The sequence below is a fragment of the Somniosus microcephalus genome, chromosome 12, assembly GCF_052327205.1.
Source record: "Somniosus microcephalus isolate GS21.2 chromosome 12, FLI_Smic_1.0, whole genome shotgun sequence".
Taxonomy (NCBI): Eukaryota; Metazoa; Chordata; class Chondrichthyes; order Squaliformes; family Somniosidae; genus Somniosus; species Somniosus microcephalus.
Window position 1 is genome coordinate 113052270 of NC_140998.1, and position 27078 is coordinate 113079347.

The 27078-nt window shown below is 42.2% G+C and overlaps 1 protein-coding gene across 2 annotated transcripts in view; it reads left to right on the plus strand.

Annotated features, from left to right (window-relative positions):
- LOC147109466 (RNA-binding protein Nova-1) overlaps positions 1 to 27078 on the plus strand; it is a 335167-nt gene that overhangs the window by 201225 nt on the left and 106864 nt on the right. For both annotated transcript variants that reach the window (XM_086003423.1, XM_086003422.1), the window contains exon 3: positions 26648 to 26814. In XM_086003423.1, the coding sequence (XP_085859549.1) occupies positions 26648 to 26814 (167 nt within the window). The remainder of the gene's footprint in view (positions 1 to 26647; positions 26815 to 27078) is intronic.

Genomic DNA, 27078 nt, shown 5'->3' on the forward strand with positions numbered 1-27078 from the left:
AGAATTTTGTATGTTTCAATGAGATCACCTCTCATTCTTCTAAACTCTAGGGAATATAGGCCCAGTCTACTCATTCTCTCCTCATAGGACAATTCCCCCATCCCAGGAACCAGTCTGGTGAACCTTTGTTGCCCTCCCTCTATAACAAGTATATCCTTCCTTAGGTAAGGAGACCAAAACTATACACAATACTCCAGGTGTGGCCTCACCAGGGCCCTATATGATTGCAGTAAGACGTCTTTACTCTTGTACTCAAATCCTCTTGTAATAAAGGCCAACATACCATTTGCTTTCTTAATTGCTTGCTGTACAATACAATACAATACAATACAAATCGTTTTATTGGCATGATAAGGTACATCTTATGTTGCCAAAGCATCAAAATACATTTATGGTTGAACACATAAACGCGGTTCCATTCATACAGTGTATAAACAGGTATATCCCTGAGTTTATAAATATATTTTCGCCTTGTTTATATATATTCTTGTCTTAGTTTACTGGTTGTCCCTCTGTTCATGGCAAGCTGTAACATAGTGTGCCGCCAGTGTTACACAGCTTCTCTCCTCCCCCAGTAGGAATGGGAGTTTTTGGTTGTCGGTCAGATTTCTGAATTCAGGGCATATTTGTGAGAATTTTTGATAGAAATTCTCTCTGATGCCCTGATATTTTCCACAGGCTGTGAGGAAGTGCATCTCTGTCTCAACTACTCCCTAACTGCAGTGAGAGCATATCCTGTCTTCTCTTGGCAGCCTGGTCTGCCTGTGTCTGCCTTTTTCGATCGCTAGGCTATGTTCGCTAAGTCTGTACCTTGTCAAGGTTCTTCTCAGTTTGTTATCCTTTACCATGGTCAGGTAATCAGCTATGTTGTATTGTCTGTTTAGGGCCAAGTAGCAATTGAGTTTGCTTTGGGTTTTTGTTGTTTCTGCCCAATATGACAGATATTTTTCCTTTTGCTTAGCGACGATTGTGTTGGGTCGAATTCTTTGTGTTACCCTGTCACTGTCCTGGGGCTGGTTATTGTTAGTATTGTTAGTAGTTACTTTATTGAGTCCCAGGACTAGTTGACTGAGGGTATTCTTCTTTATGGTCAGCTCTTGGCATTTCAGGGCGTCGTAGTGATAGCATTGGGGGTTGCTCATTTGTAGGTGATTCCAAAATTTGGTGGCTCTTTTTTGGATAGTGATTATTAATGGGTATTGGCCTAGTTCCGCCCTGCATGCGTTGTTTACTGTTTTCCTTTGAGTCCGGAGGATACTTTTACAGAATTCCGCATGTAGGATCTCAATTGGGTGTTTGTCCCATTTTGCAAAATCTTGTTGTGTTAGTGGTCCCCAGACCTCACTGCCATAGAGTGCAATTGGTTCAATTACTGATTTGAAAATTTTGAGCCAAATGCTAATTGGGATTTCTATTTGGATTGATTTTTTGATGGCATAGAAAGCCCTTCTTGCTTTCTCTTTCAGTTCATTCACAGCCAGTTTGAAGTTTCCCGTAGAACTGATTTTTAAGCCCAAGTATGTGTAGTGAGTGGTTTGTTCAATTTTGGTTGTTCCTACTGTGAAATTTATTGTGGGTCCATGTTGTTTGGATCTTTGCTGGAACACAAGGACTTTGGTTTTTTGGGGATTTATTGTCAGAGCCCAAGTCTGGCAGTACGACTCCAGCAGGTCCAGGTTCTGCTGTAGACCCTCCTTAGTTGGTGACAGCAGAACCAGGTCGTCGGCATAGAGGAGGAATTTAACCTTGGATTCATATAGGGTGAGGCCGGGTGCTGTAGATTGTTCAAGTAGTTTTGCCAATCCATTAATGTAAATATTAAAGAGTGTCGGTGAGATTGGCGAGCCCTGCGTCACCCCCCGCCCCTGTGGGAAGTATTTTGTTTGTTTGTCTCCAATTTTAACTGCACATTTATTGTTTGTATACATTGATTTAATTACATCATATGTTTTACCTCCTACCCCGCTTTCGATAAGTTTCAGGAATAAACCGTCATGCCAGATGGAGTCGAAAGCCTTCTGGAAATCTACAAAGCATGCGTAGATTTTGCTTTTGTTATGGTGAACGTGTTTGTCAATTAGGGTCTGTAGGGTGAAGATATGATCGGATGTTCTATAGTTTGGCAGGAATCCAATTTGGCTTTTACTCAAGACATTGTGCTCTTCAAGGAAGTTTATAAGTCTTTTGTTTATGATGCTACAGAATACCTTCCCCAGGTTACTGTTTACACAGATGCCTCGATAGTTGTTTGGGTCGATTTTGTCCCCACTTTTGTATATGGGTGTTATGAGTCCTTTGTTCCAGATGTCAGGGAAATAACCGACACTCAGAACCAAGTTGAAGAGTTTTAGGATAGCCAGTTTCAGTTTGTCGTCTGCGTGTTTAATCATCTCGTTTAGTATGCCGTCTGTCCCGCAAGCTTTTCCTGGTCGCAGGTCCTTGAGTTTTTCAAGAAGTTCTTTTTCTGTTATTATGGCGTCTAGCGGGTTTTGGTTATCTTTTATGGCCATTTCAAGCTTTTCAAGTTTTTTGCGTATTTGGTGTTGCTCTGGTCCTAGTGTGTTTTTCTGGTATAATTTTTCAAAGTGGTTTACCCATGTGTCCCCATTTTGAATGGACAAATCGTCGTGTTGTTTTTTGTGTAGTGTTTTCAAGTTGTCCCAGAAACAATTCGACTCAATGGATTCCTCCATGGAGCTGAGTGTATTCTTAATAAATTGCTCTTTTTTGGTCCTGAGTGTGTTTCTGTATTGTGTTAGCGTCTGACAATAAGTAAGGCGTAATTCCTCGTTTTCTGGATGTCTGTGTTTTTGGTTTGATAGTTTTCTAAGTTTTTTCCTCATGTTATGGCAATCATGGTCAAACCATTTTTCATAGTTTTTTGTTTTGGGTTTGTTCTTGCGAGCTTTCAAGTTTGCATTTGTTGCCAAATTATCAAAAATATTGTTTAGTTTACTAACTGCCCGGTTTACGCCTTCTTTATTGTGAGTGTATATGTTATCCAGAAAGGTGTCTAAGAGAGCTTGAGTTGATGCATTGCTAATTGTTTTCTGGTATTTTTCCGTGTCGTTTTTGGCCCATCTGTACGATTTTTTGGTGTTGTACAGTTTACTGGGTTGTGTTTCTATGTTGTTTGTTTCTGTCTTTTTGAGAAACATAGTAATTTGGCTGTGATCTGACAGTGTTGTTTGTGGTTTGACTGTGAATGCTCTGAAAGAGGATGGGTCCAAGTCTGTAATCATATAGTCTACTGTGCTGCAGCCAAGAGGTGAGCAGTAGGTCGATCTTCCTAGGAGGTCTCCTATGAACCTACCATTGACAATGTACAGACCCAGGTTTCGACAGAGCTGTAGTAGCTGTTTACCGTTGGTATTTGACTGCTTGTCGCAGTTATGCCTGTATGGAAGGGAAGGGATGTCAAAGTGGTTATTCCCGAATACGTAATTGTTTCCCTGATTATTGGTGAAGTCTGGTTCTTCGCCCGTTCTTGAATTGAGGTACCTGCATGTTAACTTTCAGTGATTTGTGTACAAGGACACCCAGGTCCCTCTGAACACCAACATTTCCCAATCTCTCACCATTTAAAAAATATCTGCTTTTCTATTTTTCCTACCAAAGTGGATAACTTCACATTTCTACACAATATATTCTATTTGCCATGTTCTTGCCCACTCACTTAGCCTGTTTATATCCCTGTGAAGCCTCCTTGCATCCTCCTTCCTCCTCACAACTTACATCCCCACCCAGCTTTGTATCATCAGCAAACTTGGATAGATTACATTTGGTCCCCTCATCCAAATCATTGATGCAGATTGTGAATATGGGGCCCAAGCACTGATCCTTGCGGTACCCCACTAGTTACAGCCTGCCAACCAGAAAATGACCCGTTTATTCCTACTCTCTGTTTTCTGTCCGTTAACCAATCCTCAATCCATGCTAGCATATTACCCCCAATCCCATGAGCCCGAATTTTGTTTAATAACCTCTTGTGTGGCACCTTATTGAATGCCTTCTGAAAATCCAAATACACCACATCCACTGGTTCCCCCTTATCTAATCTGCTAGTTACAACCTCAAAAAACTCCAACAGATCTGTCAAACACGATTTCCCTTTCATAAATCCGTGTTGCCTCTGCCCAATCCTATTATTATTTTCTAAGTGCCCTGTTACCACGTCCTTAATAATATATTCTAGCATTTTCCCTACTACTGATGTCAGGCTAACTGGTCTGTAGTTCCCCATTTTCTCTCTCCCTCGTTTCTTTAATAGTGAAGTTACATTTGCTACCTTCCAACACGTGGGAACAGTTCTAGAATCTATGGAATTTTGGAAAATGACAACCAATGCATCTCTATAGCCACCTCTTTCAAAACCCTAGGATATAGGCCATCAGGTCCAGGGAATTTCAGTCCCATTAATTTCTCCAGTACTATTTTTTTACTAATACTAATTTCTTTCCATTCCTCATTCTCGCTAGACCCTTGGTTCTCCACTATTTCCAGGAAGTTTTTTGCATCTTCTTCCATGAAGACAGACACAAAGGCCATGATTTTATGGTTCGAGGCGGCTTGGGAGGTCAGGTGGCTTCCGGGTTCTAGTCCCGCCCCCAACGACATCCAGCCCACAGATGTGATTTTGTATCAATTGGCCTTGTTAAGCCCGCCCTGCAGGCTTGTCGGCCAATTAGGAGGAAGCTGGTGTCAGATGATGTCATTTGATGACGCGTCATTGGCCGGTTTTCTTAAAGGGACCACACATTTTTTTTGACAGCTGATTTCTCGGTGTTTGACAGCATTAAGGTGCTGCAAACACTGACAAAAACTGTACAAAAGTGAGCTCTTGCACCCAGGCTCTCCAGTGATGACCTCCTTAGGCTAGAATAGATGGCAGCTGCAGGTGAGGTTACAGAAGCGATCTGTCACTGGTGAGAGAGGTTCTTCTAATGAGGTGGGACTACACATACAAATCAATACTTGTTACCTACAGAAAAGTGTAAGTGCATTAAAAATTAATTTCCCAACATTTTATTACCTCTGAAACTCACCAGTGCACCATTGGATCCTTCACACCACTTCTGCAGCTGTCATCAATGCATAAACATTACAGCAGACTCACAACATGCCACACTTAGGCGTGGTGCCTGGATGTCAGGAAGCCCATAGTAGAATCGTCAAAATTGGAAAAAGCCTGCTAACTGCCTCTTAACAACCTGTTAACAAGCAGTTAAGTGGCTATAATCCTCTTCCTGCCGCTAGGTGTTGGGTCCATGTGCAAACCGGGGACCCGACACTTGGGAAGATTGATTGGAGGCGGGTTGACAGCGGGTTTCCGTCCCCTGAGCACCAGCAAAATTCTGGCCCAGGTATTTGTTTAATTTCTCTGCCATTTCCTTATTCCCAATTATAATTTCTCCTGTCTCAGCCTGTAAGGGACCCACATTTACTTTTGCTAATCTTTCCCTTTTTCTATACCTATAGAAACTTTCACAGTCTGTTTTTAGGTCTCTCGCTAGATAACTCTCATTCTATTTTCCCTTTCTTTACCAGTTTCTTGGTCTTCCTTTGCTGAATTCTAAAATCCTCCCAATCCTCAGGCTTGCCACTCTTTTTGGCAGCATTACAAGCCTCTTCCTTTGATCTAATACTATCTTTAACTTCTCTTGATAGCCACGGTTGGACCACTTTTCCTGTGGGGTTTTTGTGCCTTAAAGGAATGTATATTTGTTGTAAACTATGTATTAATTCTTTAAATGCTAGCCATTGCTCGTCCACTGTCATACCTTTTAATGTAGTTTCCCAATCTAGCTTAGCCAACTCGCCCCTGATACCTACGTAGTTTGCTTTGTTTAGGTTTAAGACATTGTAGGGATGTTTTATGGTGTTGCTGTGGGGTGGTGGGACTCTGGCGCAGCATGTGGCAGCCATATGGGTGTCCTGCATGAAGTTAAGTGAATCTGGTCATGAGGAAGCCATCCCTGGCCTCCTGCGCAGCAATGTGCTCGGGTGCTGGTGGGATCTCGACTGCAGGTTCCTCCTGCTCCTCCTCCTCCTCGTCTTCCAGCTGATGCTGCACCTCCTCCTCCTCCTCCTCTCAAGAGACTGTGCGCTCAGAGCCTTGCTCCTCATGCTGCGCTAATCCTCGCTGCTGTGCTATGTTGTGCAGGGTGCAGCAGACCACAACGATTCTGGAGACCTGGCTGGTGCGTACTGAAGGGCTCCTCTAGATCTGTCAGGGCCTCTGAAGCGCATTTTCAGCATGCCTATTGTCTGCTTTATGACACATCTGGTGAAAATGTGGCTTTCATTATATATCTCCTGGGCCTCAGTACTTGGCCTCCTCAAGGGTGTTATGAGTCACATCTTCAGTTGATAGCCCTTGTCTCCAAGTAGCCAGATGGAAAGTCTATTTGGAGGAACTAAGAGCTAAGAGAGGGTGGACTGGCGCAGGACGAAAGAGTCATGGCAGCTGCCAGGGAATTTGACGCACACGTGCATAATGATCTTCCTATGGTTGCAGATGAGCTGCACATTGAGGGAGTGGAAGCCCTTATGGTTGACAAAGACTCCTGGGTGATGATGGGATGCCCTGATGGCCACATGTGTGCAGTCGATGATGCCCTGCACCTGTGGGAAGCCAGCCAGAGTGGCAAAATCCAGCGCCCGCTCAGTAACACTGGTTTCATTAGTGGAAAATTTGATATAATTGGCTGATTTGTCAAAGAGGGCATCGGTGATCTGTGTGATGCATCTGTGGGCGGCCGTCTGCGAGATGCCACAAATGTCTGCTGCAGATCCCTGGAAGGAGCCGGAGGTGAAGAAGTTAAGGGCACTGGTGACTTTGACAGCCACTGGTAACTCATGTCCACCCGCTCCTCTGGGCTGCAGGTCTTGCCGCAGCAGTCTGCAAATGTCGGCGATGACCTGGCGCGATAGCCTGAGCCTCCCTTGGCACTGCTGCTCATTCATGTTGAGGAAGCTCATCCTCTGCCTGTATACCCTGTGTTGGGGGCATCGCCTCTGGCGCGATGCAGCCCTGCGCTGATGCCCTCTGTCCTGTGGAGCATCAGGTGGTTAAGGAGAAGGTTGGTGGTGGTGTTGTTGTTGCTACTGATGGTGTGCTTGGTGCTGCTGGTGTTGGGGCTCATCGTGGTCAGATTCTGAGGACCAACATGAGTCCATAAAAACGGCACCCATGCTGATGTAATAGATGGCAGGTCAAGTACAGATGACAGAAGCAGCCTGTCAATGGTGTGATAGGTGGTACCAATAAGGTGACAGTGGATCCTCACTTTGCTAAAAAGACTTGCAACCTCTAGAAAGCTAAATCTGTGCTGACAATGAACTCAGCAACAGCATCTGCCTTAGGAAAGTGACCAGCTGTCAGGTGGGAGTTTTTATTGTACTTTTCATGCTGTGCACTAATGAGCTGGCAAAAGCGCCGGAGGGAAAGGCACATGGGGGCGGGTGATGGCGGGTTCCTGACTCTCTCCAAGGTTGTTCAAATTTCCCTCCCGACCCGCCTCCAATCACGCCTGAACAGACCCCAGAAAATTCCGGCCAAAGTCTATCTCCAGAGCTCAATACACTTAGGCCAGGGATCATCCTTGTTGCCCTTCTCTGTATCTTCTCTAGAGCCACAATGGCCTTCTTGAGCTGGAGGACCAAAATGGTGCATAATACTCCAGTTGCAATATCATCAAAACCTTATATAATTCTATTAGCGTCACCCTACTTTTGTACAAAACAGGCAATTTGCTTGAACCTTTAAAGAATGGTCATTGATCACACCCAACTATCTGCCTTCCCATCTTCATCAAAGTACACCCACTCATGTTAAACTTTATGCTTGAATTCTGTGGACTATTGTGGTTAACTATGCAATTATCTATAGCGAAGGGCATGTGCAAGTCTTCCACCCAGTTCACGAATTTACCCAACTTGTGTTGTAATCCATTTCCTTCTTCTATGGTCCTGACTCTACTGGACAATTTCTATTCAATTTAGTATCACTCCTGATCTTAATAACTGTGCTATATATTCCCTGCTTCGGACCGTTAATAAAAAGGAGAGAACCCAGTGCCAAACCCTGAGGTACCCCACTAATGGCAGGACCCCATTTTCCATCTTGAGCCTCTTTAATTTAGCCTGCACCATTTCTCTTGAGATATGCAAGCAACCCATTTGAGTTTAAGTTTTATCTGCTCTACAAGGGGAGGTGAAAGCTCTCTCCCAATTAAAAACATTTACCAAGTATCCGTTCAACTATTCTCCCCTGCATTTTCATCTCTATAATTCTGTCCGAGACTCCTTACAACGGTCCTCATTTGTTCGCTAACTAACCTCTGAGTTCTGACATAAGCATAAATGCTTTCCCATTATTTTGGCTATGTTCAACGATCCACCTTACTAGATTTATTTTAGGTTGTCTAAAATTCCCTTTTGTTAGCGATTTGAGTTCAAGTGCGGAAAATGTGAGCTTGTGAGGCAGGATTTAAATTTAAAACAACGATTGGGCCACATGACATAAGCAGAGATTAAATGCTGTTAAGTACAAGAATTCTTGTTCCAAATAAATACAGGCAGCATGTTGGTGAGACAACTTTTGACAACTTCATTTTTCTGCCAAATCCGCTTTCACCAAACTTGACAATTTGATCTGTCCAATAAAGCTGCCAACCCTCCTGGATCATCTGGGAGTCTCATGGAATTGAGGATTGCTCCCTTGAGCACTGCAGCTGTGCCTTGTGCTACTCCCCTCTCTCAGCCCGGCGTGAGAGGCGGCGCTGGAGCTTCTGATGTAAAATCAGGACTTGCGGGTCCCCGCATGCAGCCACAAGCGACCCAGCACCAAAAGGCTGCCACGACACACAGGATTCGATTCTGCAGCACCCACCAACCGCCCGGCTAATCCGAGCTCCAGTCCTAGCCCTCACTCACCCACAGTGTCAAGTACTGAGAGCCACTCGCCTCCGCAGTTGTTGTGTCTCTACTGAGCCGCCATGTTCGTGTATAATGTGACGTCAGGACCATCATGTGCACACATGACTTACAACAGAGCCAACACGATGCATACACACAGCACAGCACACCATGGGCCAGATTCGGTACGTTTGACACCCCTACTTTAGACATTTCATAAATTATCAGTAACCTGACTGTGAATCTTAGAAACAGTTTGCTTGATCTCCATACAGGGCAATGATGGATCTCACATTTTTAAAAATAAATTAAGTGCTAATTCTCTGTCCCTGATGTGGTAAGTCATAGCAGTTAATTAAATATTTGTATCACAGCTGTCCCTTATAGCTTCACAAGTTGTTCCACTTCAGCTCATTACAGATTCATGAGGTGTTAATTAATTGATTTACAGTATTTTACAGCAATACTTTGCTCCTACTTTGATAGTCATTGGTCTACTTCATGGCTGTTGAAAGTTGATAACATAATTCCTGTACTGTGTTTAGTAGGGATACATTGATTAAGCAGATTTAGAATAAGTTGAATTGATAACAATTTTGGCCATTTTAAATTGAATTGGCTTCACATTGAATCATCCAGTATCGGTAAGGCATCGTGCTGCACACATGATCACATTGTTCTCATCATATTCTGCAGTTGATAGGTGACACTATTGTGATAAGACATTGGAGTAGATTTTCAACTGCGCCACCTGATCAGTAAACTAGCAGAATGAATCAACCGCTGTTTATAGATCCTGCCCAATTTTAGTTCCATTGATTTCAATGGAACTAAATCAGAAGGCATCTATAAACTGCTCTGCCAGTTTACCACCCAGGTGGCGAAGTTGAAAATCTACCCCAATGCGTCTTTATGTCCTCTGACTGTGTTTGCATCAAAATGCAGTATAAATGAGGTGGGGGATAATTAAAGCCTTCAGTGATAAATTATTATGCAAGCCAGTGAATCATTTATCTTTTTGTCTGAATAGTAAGTTTTAATATTATTACTAAAATGCATTAGTATAAGGACAGATCCTGTAGGCCAGAAAAATTATTAACCTATTGCATTATGCTAGTTTGTTTTAGAGAATGTTTGTTTGTTTTCTGAAGAAGAATATTCATAACAATAAAATGCTCATGTTTGCAATGCCAGTATTGTCCATACACTTGAGCTGTGACCATTGTGGTTCCTTATCCTCACTTGAATAAATTGAATTGAAATTCTATTTTAAACATTATATTCATAGCTCACCAATTGCTCAGCTAACTAAGCCAGTAAGTAGCTAAATCATACAGACCAAGTTGGTTGCAGTTCAAATCATCAGTCTGTATGTTTAGTTAGCTGGAACAGGGATAGGGGCACTGAGGGATTGGCCTCGGCAACCCTGGGTTAGGAAAGGGAAGATTGGATAGGATTCCTGTTGCTATTTGTTACCCCGTAGCCCTAGTGGAGATGGGTTTTGAATACTTGAATAACTGCTGCAGATATTTTGACACGTTAGACAAATCTAACTACACTACAGGAATACAGCTGCCCTACAGTACCTGTCTTACTCATACTGTACTGGTGTAGTTAATACACTCATTTGCTAGCTTTTTAGCTATTCATATATTATCAATTTTTAATGAAATTTCTGCGTGATGGAGAGTGTCTCCAAATAGAGTGTTCTATCAGCCAGTGAGAAGTCTAGCAATACTGAGTACATAAAACTCATACCAAAAAGCACCATCATAACAGGCTTGAATAAGCATGTCTTCAGGTCATTTGAAACGACATGTAATTTATCTTTGCTGCTTCTTAGTGAAAAAGAATTTGAAGATGAAGGTGTATGGTACTCCTTTTAATAAGACTTGAACTTGTGCATACACATTGGTTTTAAATGAGTTTGTGATAAAAAATAAAATGTTGTTTCCAATCACTAAAAGAATAATATGCTGCAGTGCAGCTCAGCTCAGCTCTAATGGAGCCTAAAAGAATTGTAATTACAGTAACTTGAGTTTATACTGGATTCAACATGGTCTCGTACAGCACAGGAGGTGCTGTGTATATGGACTCGTGTTCTCTTGCAAAAAAATTTTTTTTTTAAATTTGCATTATGTTAACCTAACTCCTCTTATCTTAAAAGACTGAGGCATATAATCTACAGCATTTATTTTTGAATGTATGCTTTTATATGTTTCTTTTTGTTATTTTCTCTCCTTCCTTTTATGTTGTCTCTGTGCCACCACTCACTGTGGGACTAGTTTCCAAGCTATTCAAGCTACTTTAAGTCATTAAAAGATGTTTGAGAACAGTCTGAGGCAACTCTCTATTTGACTTTACCCCTGTTTCCTTTGGGGAACTCTTGGACTCTGCCCTTCCCCTCCTCCGGATGGCACAATTCAGATCTGCATCTCATACGATCTTGACGAATGAAATATTCTCATAAAATTGGGAAAAAGTGGGGCATGGCTGAAATTAAAAATGTGTTTTAATTCCCTCACCAGGCAGTTGTAAGGATCAGGAATGAGTACTTTCCACTAATTTGATTGATACTGCTTTATCCTGCTCACAAGTGGCAAACCTCTTCCATAAGAAAACATCTGCTTCCAGTATTTGACAAATATGATATAAAGAATGAAGCACCTGAGTATGTGTGAAACTAGATGGTGTATGTAATTGGTCTTACCAGAGATTTCGTTAAAACCCTAAGTTGGGCACAAATTTAACTTAGAAGGTATAGAATAAATCAGTTTGGGGAGAATGTGGCACTGCTCAGCGCAGTGCTGAAATGAGGAAGATTTAGCTTTGGATAGTGAGAATTCAAGTGAGTTTGGGTGGAAATAAGTAATGCCAAGATAATTAAATTAATATTTTTTTTTACAAAGTCCATGGAATACCAGGGTCAGAGGAAAGAATTTGATTATTCAGACAACCTGAAAAGGAAATCAGTAGTTGTGGGGGATGCTAATAAACCTAATTGAAAGGTTATTAGTAAAAAGTGGGAGATGGATTCATTCAGCTTGAATTGGTGGAAGTGAAGGAGAGAGTTGAAGATCAGTGATCGGGAAGTAGTTAGATTTGATATGGTAATATGGTTTAGAGCAAGATATACTAAAATGGATATAACAGACTTCAAGAAAGCTCATTTTAAAGCCATGACAATTGAAATAAGGAAGTAAATTTAGGGATAAATATTCAAGAAATATACTTTAAGGATCTGGTACTATATAGAACAGAAGAGAGTACTATATAGAAATTAAAGGTTAATATGAAAATCTAGGGGGTGAACTTCCCCTCGTTTGCCGCCCCCCACCACCCCCATAGGGTGTTTGGTTTCCACGTCCTTACAAGGGTTCTTTGACTCTGGGTTTTACAGGAACAAAATCGTAGACAACACAAAGGTTTAGGCTCAACCCAAAACTGTTTGTTTATTAAAACCATCAAAACACAGACAAAAACCTGTTGAGATTTGGCTGAAACTTACAATCACTCATACGGCCGGTCATTACCGTTGTGGATTGTAGGCCTGGATCGGAGATGACCTGTCCCCGTCTCCTTTACCTGACTGCAGCTGCCTACACAGCGCAAACCCCTTGTAGAGTCAACTGAATACTTACAATCACCCGTCTGGCTGGTTGTGGCCGACGTTGATTGCAGGCTGGGGGCTGGAGATGACCGTCTTCCCTTCCTTCTTACACCTGGCTGTAGTCAGAGCTAGCTTCCGAGCGAAAAGCAGAGAGAGCTGTGGTGTGTTTCCTTCTTACAGTTCTTCCATCATGCCTTTTCAAGTCTGGGCCTTCCCCCAACTCTTGTTTTCCAATACACACCTAGTAATCCAAACCACAGGATGTGTACAGGGCTGAGGGATGGAAGACAATTCCTTATCTTGTTGCCCCCGCCCTGTGATACATATTTAATGTGATTTAGTCTGGAGAGGTACCACCAACGCTGCCCCCGCAAGATCCTGCAAATCCATTGGCAGGATAGGCGCACCAACGTCAGTGTTCTCGCTCAGGCCAACATCCCCAGCATCAAAGCTTTGACCACACTCGATCAGCTCCGATTGACGGGCCACATCGTCCGCATGCCCGATACGAGACTCCCAAAACAAGCACTCTACTTGGAGCTCCGACACGGCAAGAAAGCCCCAGGTGGGCAGAGGAATCGCTTCAAGGACACCCTCAAAGCCTCCTTGAAAAAGTGTAACATCCTCACCGACACCTGGGAATCCCTGGCCCAAGACCGCACAAAGTGGAGGAGAAGCGTCCGGGAAGGAGCCGAACACCTCGAGTCTCATCGCCGGGAGCAAGCGGAAGCCAAGCGCAAGGAGCACACGTCAACCCAAGCACCCCACCTACCCGCTCCTTCAACCACCGTCTGCCCCACCTGTGACAGAGACTGTAGGTCCCGCATTGGACTCATCAGTCACCTGCGAACTCATTTTTAGTGTGGAAGCAAGTCATCCTTGGTTCCGAGGGTCTGCCTAAGAAGAAGTAAGAGAATTTAGTCTTACTGCTGTTGTGTTTTGCCCAAGTTTAAAGTGTTTTCCAGGAAGTCCATTGTTCCAGCGAAACTGGCATCGTTGTCTTATCCATTGAAGATCCATCAAAACCCATTAAAACACGAAGCCTCATTGTCCAAAGTGAAATCACCTATTCACCGTTAAATCACCTATTCACTGTTAAATCACCTATTTACCATTAAATCACCTACTCACCGTTAAATCACCTACTCACCGTTAAATCACCTACTCACCGTTAAATCACCTATTCACCGTTAAATCACCTACTCACCGTTAAATCACCTATTTACTGTTAAGTCACCTATCGAGATGCTTCTTGTTTCAGTTAAACTCAGAGCATTGTCCAGATGTTAATTTTTCCCATGGAAACCAATCATGATTCAAGGCCTCACAGTTCAATGTCAATGTCCTTTTCAAAGTGTTCTCCAAGAACTGCAAACTTTAGTGACTGGCACCTTTTCTATGCCTTGAAGTTTAACCGTTTCATGCCCTTATGCTGGGGCCAAACTGTTCCATGAAACTTACACCCCCCTCCACCCCCCCTGACCCCGAGGTGATAACCGCGCCTCCCGTGAAATTCCGCGGGAGGTTAGCGGCGGCGCTACCGGATAGCGCCCAGAGACCATGACGTCATCTCCGGGTGCAGCACCCCGGTAGCGCCTCAGAAGAAAAATTCACAATCATGCCCCACAGCAGCGCGGGGTGATGTTACCGACTGCTGCAGGGGTCGCGAACACTGAGGTGGGGCGCAACTTAAAGGGTGGCCGACCAAAAAAAATCTGCCTATTTAAAATGTTTTTTTTATTTTTGGCCACCGGTAGCAGCGTCCATGCCACGATAGGTCAGCCCGGAACTCCCGCTCCCCGGTGGCCCATATACCTAAAAAATAAACCTGCAGTGCTCGCTGCATGGGGCCCTTCCCTTTAATGCAGGGAAGAGCCCCTGCAACGTGGCAGCGCCACGCTTGACCACTTGTGGTGCTGCTGAGCACATCGCCCCGGATCGCGACATTCCCCGCCTCTTGCGTTCCAAGAAGCAAGTGGAGTGCTTGATTTAGTGCTCCACTTCCCTCTTGGGAGGAAAAATGGGAATTTAACTAAAGTTTGAAAAGGTTAGCGCCTGGCACTAACTTTCCAAATGGCTCTCTAGGGGAATTTCACCCCCAAGAATTAAATGGTTAAATAAGGAAGTTTAGAAAGGATACAGAAAAAGTACATGATTGTTTTAGTGTCAGCCGTGGCTCAGTTGGTAGCACTCCCGCCTCGGAGTCAGAAGGTTGTGGGTTCAAGTCCCACTCCAGAGACTTGAGCACAAAAATCTAGGCTGACACTCCAGTGCAGTACTGAGGGAGTGCTGCACTTTTGGAGGGGCTGTCTTTCGGATGAGACATTAAACCGAGGCCCCGTCTGGTCTCGCAGGTGGACGTTTTGAAGAAGAGCAGGGGAGTTATCCCCAGTGTCCGAACCAATATTTATCCCTCAATCAACATCACTAAAACAGATTATCTGGTCATTATCTCATTGCTGTTTGTGGGAGCTTGCTGTGCGCAAATTGGCTGCTGCGTTTCTTACATTACAACAGTGACCACACTTCAAAAGTACTTAATTAGCTGTAAAGTGTTTTGGAAAATCCTGAGATCATGAAAGGCGCTATATAAATGCAAGTCTTTCTTCTAAACAAACTAAAGGAACTGGGAATGTAAAAGACTGGAAAATGTCTAAATTTCAAAACTGAGAACATGCAAGGGATATTGGGAATTAAAAGGAATTTCCTTTGCAAATGGTGCTCATAATGAAAGCAGTATTGAAACTAGGCCCCTCAAAGCTAAAAGTGTTAGGATAATGGAAAAGAAAAATATGGCTGGAATTTGACTGTAATACAATCTTTCTGTTAGTTGGGAATTGGGTGATTCTCCTGCACTCTGCCACACTTTTGGTTTGCAGCTATCCACCAGTAAGTGACCTTTACCCTCATGGCGTACTGCTACGTGACTGAATACACCTGCCTATACACCTATATGTATTTGTGAATGCCTTGTGAACCTATAAGTACCTTGATTTGCCCAAATGCGAATATTTTAATTTTTTCACATCTTTCAAACTGATTTTTTTTGAGTTATGGAGGATGAAAATCCTTGTTTAAGCATACACTTGTTCTACTTCTTTAGGAGATTAATCTTAAAGAAAGAAAGAACTTGAATTTATAGAGGCTGCGATTTTGCTGACCTCAGCGGGCCCGTAGCGGGCGATGTCGGTGGCGGGCCCTGACCCCGGTGCTGTCTCCATCCCACCCTGTGAAATGAATTTCCCATGATTGGGCTTGTTAAGCCCACCCATCGCATTTGCCAGTCAATTAGAGGAAGCGGGTCTGGTGATGTCATTTGATGACATGTCATCTGCCGGTTTCTTTAAAGGGACCATGTCCAAATTTATTTTGACATTTGTGCTGTCAGTGTTCGACATCATTGAGGTGCTGCAAACACTGACGAACACTGCACAGAGGTGCAGGGCGGCACCCAGGCTCTCCCATGACTATATGGAGGGAGTCACAGCACGCAGGAGACCAACACAGCCTGGTTGCACATTGCAGAGGAGGACACAAGCAGGGATGTGGTCAGGAGGACCTGGGTGCAGTGCCGCAAACATTTTGGTGATCTCGGTAGATCATGAAATGTTAGTACAAAGCCACACTCAACCTCATCCTGCTGTGCCTCTCATCACATCCCCATCACTCTGCCTTCCCTACCCTACTCCTGCACATCCTCACTCACACCAACTTACCTTGCACCTCCATCCATCCATCTCTATCTACATTATCACATCCCCCATCTCACTAGCCACGCCTCACACTCACCCTCACCCTAGTGCAATCATACCAACTAACAACACACAAGGGTAGGCACTTGAGTGTTTTATGCAATATTCATGTGAAGTTTCTGTTAATGTGGTGTCAAACATTGAAACCTTTATTTTCAACACTTTGCATTCTTGGACAGATTTGTGTGCACCTTTGGAAGTGGCTTCGTGAGTTGCAGTGAATGGTGAGACATAACAGTACCCCCCGCAATGGTGATGAGTGTGAAAGGAATGGCTTGGGCATTGTAGGGATGCTTTATGGTGTTGGTGTGGGGTGGTGCCAACCTGGCGCATCATGTGGCAGCCAGGGTGTGCAGCGTCAAGTGAAGTAAATCTGGCCATGGTGAGGCCATCCCTGGCAGCAATGTGGTCGGGTGCTGATGACCTCTGTCCTGTGCAGCATCAGTTGATTGCGGAGAAGGTTGGTGGTGTTGTTGGTGCTGCTGGTGTGCCTGGTGCTGTTGGTGTTGGTGCTGATCGTGGTGGGATTCAGAGGACCAAGGTGAGAGAGTATAAAGGGCACCCATGCTAATGGAACAGATGGCAGGTGAAGTAGAGATGACAGAAGCGATCTGCTAATGGTGAGAGAGGTAATGAGGTCAGACTGGATGGAGACTTGTGTAAAGACTTGCAGCATGGTGAATCTGTTGTGGAAATGCAGTGAGGAAGATTTTGTGGCTGAGGGAAGATATCTCTGAAAGGTGAGAGCTTTTACTGTGCAGTTGAAGCTGTCAACGCAACAGCTGATTCAATGGCCACTGAACTCCCGCCTCAGCTTAACAGACGTGATCCCGGAGCAGTGTGGACCCCGTCGGCGAGTTGTCAACTGCAGGTGGTGAGCTGAAATTCATTCTTAAGTGGTTCTAAACAAGCCACTTATGATCTGAATTGGGTCCCCCGCTGTGAACCCGCCGCTGTGTGTTGGGTCTGCTCAGCGCTGGCTGACAGACCCGTCATCGGGGAAAGGCGTGTTGCGGCAGGTTCACGGGGGGTCCCGACTCGCTGGGGGAGAAAAACACTTTCCCACCTGATCCGCTACTGATCGTGCCCACTGACCCCCCCGGAAAATGCAGCCCACAGTGTCTTTCACGACCTCAGGATGTGCGAAACTGCTTTAAAACGAAGTAGGGAAACATGGCAGCCAATTTGTGCACAGCAAGCTCCCACAAACATCATTTAGATAATGACCAGATAATCTGTTTTAGTGATGTTGGTTGAGGGATAAATTTAGGCCAAGATGGTGGAAGAACTCCCCTGCTCTCCTTAGAATAGTAACATCGGATCTTTTACAACCACTTGAGAGAGCAAATGTAGCCTTGGTTTAACGTCTCACCCGAAAGATGGCACCTTTGAGTGCAGCCTGCTCTTAGTACTACACTGAAGTAACAGTGCAGATTATGTGCTCAAGTCTCTCGAGTGGAATTTGATCCTACAACAATTCTGACTCAGAGGCAAGAGTGTTACCACTGAGCCAAGTGGCTGACACCTAAATGTTCTATTGATCAGTTTTTTTCCTGATTGTATGCAAGCGGTTTCCATTGACTTTTGTTCTGAAATGTTAATTCCCTGAGTAGTTGGCATTACATGTTTGATCATCTGTTTTTTTTTACTTGATCAGATGTGATTACCTTGCTCAATAAGACTAACTGTGTGCTGTAGAGGCCTTGCAATTAATAGGTGTATTTTATTTGTAAGTCATTATCTATCAGTTTATGGATTGCTGATCTTTTTATTGAACCATCTGGCATTCAATTTGTCATTGCTGTTACTGTCTAGCAAAGGAAGGGGTGTGCCCACCTATTACTTTGTTGTTTGTGAATTTGTCTGACTTAGTAAATGTTGATGTTGCTAATAACAGACCCAAAATCTGATTGACAAAGGAAGAATTAACTGGTATCTCTTTCTCATTCTAACAGCATTCCAGATAGTTCAGTACAGACATCAGTTGCCAACAAATACAGACCAATTGATAAATAGACAGTGTATCTCATGGCTGGCCAGAATTTGATAAATATCTCTGAAAGAGATGATAACAGGAGTGTTCACAGGCAACAAGTGAGTCCTTGTCAACCTCATGAAGAAGATGATTCATCATATCCCAATATTAGTTATGGCTTAATTTGCTTCTGATATTTTAAAATTAACTTTATTTTTTAATGCATTTTTTATTTATTTTGATGGGAAATGTGATGTGGTTATATGTACCTTTAGAAAACTCCCTATTAGATTGTGTGAGATGAATCAGTTCTCTCCAGAGATCTAGAAAACTCCCTACTACCTGGGAGAAATGCACAGTGGAAAGTTGACGTGTTTTTATTGGCGACAAGTGCAATGCCATTAGCATTATCATTTACCTATGTGTAATGAATTTAGTTTAAACTTCTAGCTCGGTGACTCCAACCTGCTGAATTTTTCTTTGGTTAAATGTGTTGCCACATCTGGTCCCAGAGCTTGATTGGATTTCTAGCTCTGCAACGCTTTACCCTTTCAATATTTAATTTTAAAAAATGATTACAAGATGGTAGAATTATGAACAAAGCAGTGTGACATCCCCACACCCCAGAACTTTGTGAGTGCTGTTCTTAACATGATTTCTCGGAAGCACTGTAACATTCTGCTCTTGTTGCTTAATTTTTTTAATATAATATTGAATGCCAAAGGGTCATGGTGCTGGAAATGTAAACTGCTTCCAGAACATTTAAAAGGTCTGCTGGGTTGCAATAATATCAGTAAGGCTGTAATTTATAACTGAAAATAACCATTTCAGGAGAGTAGTAATCACAGTTTAGATTATAAACTAGCCACTGCGGCAAATTGGTAAATTGCGTTTTTTTCTTCTTTGCAGTGAGAGGGCTGGGCAGTTATTGCTCTAGTATGCCGGCGGAAATAAGGAAATTACTTCTATGGGCTATTCCTCACATCTCTGGCATAAATGCTATTCAAGTACATCTAATGTAAAATATTCCATAGCATATAGACTTACTAAACGTGGCTATTAACTTACTCAACCAAAAATCACAGTAGAAAATTATATTTCTTCATTAAGAAGAAATAGATAACAATTTTTTTAAACCAAACAACATATTTCAGCATGCTATATATTGACATGATGTCCATAACTGTATACCAACAAGATATGAGCTACAGCACAAAGAAATTTTGTATTTAAGGTTTCCTGTGTGTAAAACATTGACACATGTCCTATATTATACTGTGTGTAATTCTACTGACCCAAAGTCTGTTAGGATATAGGAAATCTATTCAGTGACAGATAAAATGGAAAAAATTACATTTCCAGAGAGTGAAGTATACTCAAGTCAACCACCTGCATGTGCATCGTTGTCGTCTAAAAATACCAGTTACAGAGAACGCAGCAATCCAGGGGAGCTGTATGGAGTTTGTTGCTTGTCTGCCAGCTGTATTTTTGGCAGGTTATTGCTGACGAGATGTGAGTTCCCAAAAGTCCCATTTTTCACAAAATTATAGTTTCCCACTTAAAATGTCTATATTAATGTCATGCTTACATATTATTGAAACATTGAGTGCTGTTGTTGTTGTCGTCTGTTGGCGAGCTGTTGGCTTGAGGAATTTGGCTGTGACTCAGAGTGGCTTTATATAATGCTCAGGGTATTATTGCACACTTGAGGTCACTTCTGAGGAGCAGAGATTTACAATATAGCCCAATAATTGCCAGCTATGTTTCAGTTTGTGTCGTCCTCTGGCTTGAAATTGTTTCAAGAAATGCAATAGAGAGCCAGCACAGGCAGAGTCAGAGACCCTCGCATCCTCACTTCCTGATTCTCCAGTAATAATCAGTGGCTGGGATGCGCTCCATATGAAGGCAGGTATATGGAGTTAGGTCGCAGATCAGCCATGATCTCATTGAATGGTAGAACAGGCTTAAGGGGCTGAATGGTCTACTCCTGTTCCTATGTTCCTATGCCTCCCTAGTCCTAGAATCCCCAAGCAGCGGAAATAGTTTATCTCTGTCTACCCTATCTGTTCCCCTTAATATCTTGAAAACTTTGATCAGATCACCCCTTAACCTTCTAAATTCTAGGGAATACAACCCTAATTTGTGTAATATCTCCTCGTAACTTAACCCTTGAAGTCCAGGTATCATTCTGGTAAACCTACGCTATGCTCCCTCCAAGGCCAATATATCCTTGCTAAGTTGTGGTGTCCAGAACTGCTCACAGTACTCCAGGTGTGGTCTAACCAGGGTTTTGTATAGCTGCAGCATAACTTCTACCCCGTGTATTCTAGTCCTCTAGATATAAAGGCCAGCATTCCATTAGCCTTTTTGAATATTTTCTGTACCTGTTCATGACATTTTAATGATCTCTGTACCTAGACCCCCAAGTCTCTTTAGACATTCACTGTTTTTAGCTCTCCACCATTTAGAAAATACCCTGTTCTATCCTTTTTAGGTCCAAAATGGATGACCTCACATATGCTTACATTGAAATCTATTTGCCACAGTTTTGCCCAGTCACTTAATCTGTCAATATCCCTTTGTAATTTTATGCTTTCATCTACACTGCCTACAATGCCACCTATCTTTGTGTCATTGGCAAATTTGGATATATGACTTTCTATGCCATCACCTAAGTTGTTAATTAATACTGTGAATAGTTGAGGACCCAACACAGATCCCTGCAGGACACCACTAGTCACCTCCTGCCAATTTGACTACCTACCCATTATCCCTACTGCCACTCAGCCAATTTTCTAACCAGGTCAATAATTTGCCCTCAACTCCGTGGGCTTCTACCTTAGTTAACAGTCTCTTATGTGGGACTTTATCAAATGCCTTCTGGAAGTCCATATAAATAACATCCATAGACATTCCCCTGTCTACTACTTTAGCCACCTCTTCAAAAAATTCAATCAGGTTTGTCAGGCATGACCTACCTTTCACAAATCCATGCCTACCTTTCAGAAATCCATGCTGACTGTCTCTGATCAACTGAAAATTTTTGAGGTGTTCAGTGAACCTATCCTTAATTATAAACTCTAGCAATTTCCCGACAACATATGTCAGGCTAACTGGTCTAATTTCCCGGTTTCCCTCGCCATTCTTAAATTGTACAGTGGCATGCACAATTTTCAATTTAAAGGAACGGTTCCTGAATTGAGAGAACTTTGGAAGATTATAGTTAGGGCATCTGCAATGTGCACACCTACTTTCTTTAAAACCCTGGGATGGAAATGATCTGGTCCTGGGGATTTATCACTCTTTAGTGCCATTATTTTCTTTATTCCTGTTATTTTACTTACATTAATTTTACTGAGTCCTTGTCCCCAAATCACTGTTAGTTTCCTTGGGATTTCTTCTACTGTAAATACTGACTTAGTAATTATTCAACATATCTGCCATTTCCTTATTATCATTGACAATATCACTGCTTTCAGTTTTTAAGGGGCCAACATTGCTCCTGACTATCTTTATCCTAATGTAATTGTAAAAATTTTTGTATTGATTTTGATAACCCTTGCGAGTTTCTTTTCATACTCCCATTTTGTAGCATAGTCTAAAAATTAGAGCCAGAACTTTCATGAGTGAAATTAGGAAACACCTATACACACAAAGGTTGGTAGAAGTTTGGAACTCTCTTCCGCAAATGGCAATTGATGCTAGATCAATTGTTAATTTTAAATCTGAGATTGATAGCTTTTTGTTAACCAAAGGTATTAAGGGATATGGGCCAAATGCGAGTATATGGAGTTAGGTCGCAGATCAGCCATGATCTCATTGAAGAAGAGGCTCGAGGGGCTCAATGGCCCACTCCTGTTCCTATGTTTCTAAATCCGGAAATCCGGGTTTCCCTAAATTCTTTGATGTGTTTTAAATCCACAGCATGCGTCTTTTGTACTTGACTTGAATCCTGCTCCTCCTGGCCCACAAGCAGTGTTGTAAAGGCACTTACCTTCTCCCTGAAGTTGTCCTCGCCTCCCTTCAGCTGCCGGGTTTCCTGAGGCCTGGGAAACCCGGCCAGCTAAGGTTATACCTGTAAAGCTGGTTAAATCAGAGGCTTTCAGCCTCATTAAAATATTTAAATTGCCAACTCGCCTCCTGGGAGCGGGTTGGCTGCCTGCCCCTTGTCCCGCCTCCGTTAAACCTGGAAGTGGGTGGGTTGGAGGCGGGTTTCAGATTTTTAAAATTTTAACATCTGACCAGACCCCAACTCACCCGTTTTTGGGTGTTAAAATTCAGCCCATATTATCGAAATAGTGATCTTGATTGTAGTTATTGATGTGCATTTCTGCAGAAATCTTTATTAATCTAATTAGGTGCCAAATGTGACAATATAAAAGTTAACTAGGTTATCCATTGTATTCCTCCATTGTTAGCGTTTTTTCCACTTGGTTAATCATTCCCATTGTATTTACTTAAACCCATTATCAATTTGTGAGTTGTTTTCACATATCCATTGTTAACATTTAAAATGTATATATGAAGCACTGACCTTTTCTAGATGTTCCCTTATGCTGTTTGTTTTGTGGGGGACGAGATTATACAAATACCATTCTTTTAAATAATGTACACGTCTAAACTTGTCTTGGGCTCTTTTTAAAAACTGGATCAGCTTTCCTTTTGTGACAGTTGACTATATTTTGAATGATTTATGCAACCACTTTTATCGTTTCCCACTTGAATTTTCTTTTCCTCTACTCTCATATGCTGCCTTTTAAGTTTAGGCTCAATTCTAGGAGTGTAACATGATCTTAGTTTTGTTTTCGTATGTTGTCTGCTGACCTTTTGAAGAATGCTTGCGTTAGCTACATTGATCAATCCATATCACATCCCATCACACATCCCATCATTTAATGGAGAATTAATGTTTTCAATCTGAAGACTCCCTGAGCCCCTTTCATGAAAGTAGATCAGTGTCCTTCTTAAAGTAGCCCTCAGGGAACACTAACATCATAGTCAGGAAAGGGTAAGATTAAAATATGGACCAAAATGCTGGTAAAATGACAGGTTGGGTAACTTGATAAATATATGTTGGTGAATGCACTTTCATTTGGAACAACATTATGGATCTTTTCAAAGTTTGACTCTCCTTACTCTAAACTTTGTAATGTTAACTTGTGCACACTATCTAACAAAAATGTTTAAAAAACTATGGGACTTAATTAGAAATTATGACTAAGTAAGGAATTTGGGCAGGAAAATTTTATATAAAGGTTGATGGACGCATGGAATTAGTTACCAGGGAAGGCCACTGGATCAAATCATATAAGTGCATTCCAGAAATAATTAGTTGTGTTTATGCAGAAGATATTGAGCTATGTGATGAGAGGGTGGATTGAAATTAGTTAGAAAGATCCTTTTACCGCTAAAATTGATTTTAGTTTAAACTTGACTGGAGAATTCTGAAATGCAAATTGTTGCCAACATGAAGGTACCTTGAGTTGCGGTATTGATATCTCCAGTTGTCTGAGTCACTCAGTATCCCAATTGATGCCATTGTATATTATTTAAAAAGTCATGAATGAATATCCTGATATATTAAAACATCAGTCTCTCTTCCCTTTCTCTCCCACTTTGTGCTCGAATAGCTGAAAGCTTAATCCTACCTCTGATGGCAGCAGGAGGTATGAATTCCAGTGGCAACACTTGATAGTATAGTAGCAGCAGAAAAACAAAACTGAAGGATAAGTAAGATCACATGTAGCTTCCAGCCTGAATAGAATAATGCAAGGCTCGAACACTTTCTCACAGTTAAGATGAAACAAAGTTGTGATTTGGTCACCTGGTCGGGTTTGCTCACAGTTTAAAAATCATAACGCCAGCTGTGTGTGGTGGTTTTATGTTGTGGTGTTATCTTTCAGTGTTTCTGTGGGTCAAAAAGACATGGTTTGTATTGAGAATTGTAATTGGAATCAGTGGGATATGTAGTTTAATTAAGTGACTGAGGACAAGTGACTATAATGTGGAAAAAATGTTTACACTTAAAGCATTTCCAGAGGAGACCACTTATGTTTTGGGATTTGCTGCACAATGCTGCTGCTATAAATGTGCAGAAATCACACTGTAAATAAATCCACATTCATTTTCCTTCATATTTAGAATTATGTGTGCTGCGTGTGTGTGTATGTGTTGTAACCATGTAATTTTGCACATTTAACCTATTCGAATGAAATGTTTATTCATTGTAAATTGCAAACAGAAAGTTAGGTTTAGCTGTGGCTGTACTTTTGCAAGTCAAGATGACTATCTACATTTATAGCTGTGGTGTCCTGTTTTTGGAGACAAATCTTTCTCAGCTCATTGTATATTTTGCACGTTGAACTTTATTTATTTTAAAATTATTAATTGTACAATCCTGTTCTCACCTAACATCTACACACGTGTACTTTCCAGCAGCGATGATCAACAGGTACCTTGGCTGATGATTACCCCCCACCCACCCACCCACCCCCGCCGCCCATTTCCCAGTCCAAGGGCATAAAAGCCAATTGTAACACCTGTACCATCACCCCAACCAAGACCAGCTAATTCAGCACAGGATAGGGACCGAACCTGGGACCTTCCTGGTCTGTCTGGCACAGTTCCTCATTGGTAGTGCGTTTACCAACTAATTCATCAGGAGAACCACAGAAAATTCCATGTCTGTATATATGTGCCTGTCCAATGTCACTTTGTGTCTGTTCATCCTTTTTGTGTGATCTGATTGGTACATAGAAGTATATGAATGCCAAGTCTCCCCATCACTGCTCCTGACAACTCTTTTTATCAGTTGCTGTTCCTTAATAACATCTTCTCATTGGGCATTGCTGTTGTTGTTCCTGTCATCTAGCAGCCATATTTGACCCATAATTTAGAGGCAAGTGTTCCAAGACCTCTGACCTCTGCATCCCAGCTCTCAGCTTGACTGCCTAATGCACAACCAGCCCCTGTTGGACCTCAACCAGCATCCTCTCCCCACCCTCTGTTGCAAGACCCACTGTGCCCACAATTGAACCAGGGATCAACCTCTGCTGGAGCTTTCCTCCAATGCCTACATACCCTCTATGCTCACACCTCACCCAATATTTTTGGTTCCCTAACCTCTGACCAGGGTTCAGTTATCATTATGAAATGTTGCAGCATAGAAACAGACTATTCAGCCCATGAAGTTGGCATCTGCGATTTGTTTTTTCCCCAGTGAGCCACTCAGTCTAATACCACTTGCCTGCTCAGTCTAATACCACTTGCCTGCTCATTCCCTATATCATTTAATATTCTTTTTCAAGCAATTAACTACTTCTCTTTTAAAAGGATCTGTTGACTTTGCATCAACAACAATTAATGGCAAGAGAAAACCACATTCTAATTACCATAGAATTTTTTCTAACATTCCACTTTAATTCTTTTAGTGATATCTTAAATTTGGGTCTCTTGTTACTGCCTCGCTGATGAATGGAAATAAGCCATCACTAGTTGCTTTATTGGGACCATTCATACTCTTGAAAAGCTCCAGTAGTCACCGCATAACCTTCTCAATTCTAGCAAAAAGCCCTAACTTCTGAAGTCTCTCTTCATAATTGCCACCCCTCATCCTTGGTAACAGCCTAGCAAATTTACACTGCGCCTTTTCATCCTATAATGGATTGCCCAAAACTACACGGTATTCCAACTGCAGCCTAAATAAGATATTGTGGAAGTTCTACTTCTAATCTACTCGTGCTAGTGCCTTTTTAATGACTTGTGTATCTGCAGACCAAGATCTCTCTGCTCCTTGACTCTGTTCAAAATCTTTCCATTTCAGGTGTATTCCCCTTCCCTATTTTTCCAGAATGTATTTCTTCAATCGCTCTGCATTGAGCTGCAGCTGCCACCTATCTGTCCATCTAGCCTATCTCTGTTCCCCTGTGGTCTTTCACAATTTGCCATACCTTCAAATTTGGTGTCATTGACAAATTTCAATATTGTTCTCTCAATTACTCAGTCCAGATCATTTATGGACATATATGGTAAATAACAACATCCCCAATACAGACCCCTGTGGTTAATCACGTACCACATTTTTCCAGGCCCAGAAACATGCTTTTATCCATACCCTTTGCTTTCTGTCCTCCAACCATCCCTTTATCCATGTGGCTGCCTTCCCCTTAATTCCATTTGGCATTATCCTTGCATAAATCTCTCTTTGATACTTGGTACAACAAACTTTTTAAAAATTCATATAAACCCCAGCCACTCCATTTCCTTTATCTATCCTCTCTGTTATTTTACAGAAGAAAAATATCCTCGAAAGGATTAAAGTGAACAATTTTTTCCAGCACACCTTGTCTTTGTTTTTCATATTGATGTTTTTTTTTGACATTTTCTTTGCAGGAACAACAGAGCGGGTATGCCTGATCCAGGGAACCGTAGAAGCTCTGAATGCAGTTCATAGCTTCATTGCAGAGAAGATCCGAGAAATGCCTCAGAATGTGGCAAAGACAGAACCAGTTAGCATCCTGCAGCCTCAGACCACAGTGAACCCAGATCGTATCAAACAAGTGAGTTATTAATAGTGTATAATATTAGCGCGCTATTTTGAACTAGAATTAGCAAGCACAGTTGGTGGTGGGGGAGGGGTACGGCAACAAATCCACTTGTCGGGTGGCTAGTAGAGCAATGGCAACTTTAAACCTACAGGCCAGCTCAATCAAAGAGAATGCAAAATTAAGATAGTGGTTATCAATGAATTAAAGGATGAGCCTTTTTGGCTACAAAGTATTTTGACTTGGTGATCAATTGATGACTGACTCAGCCAGCTCCCA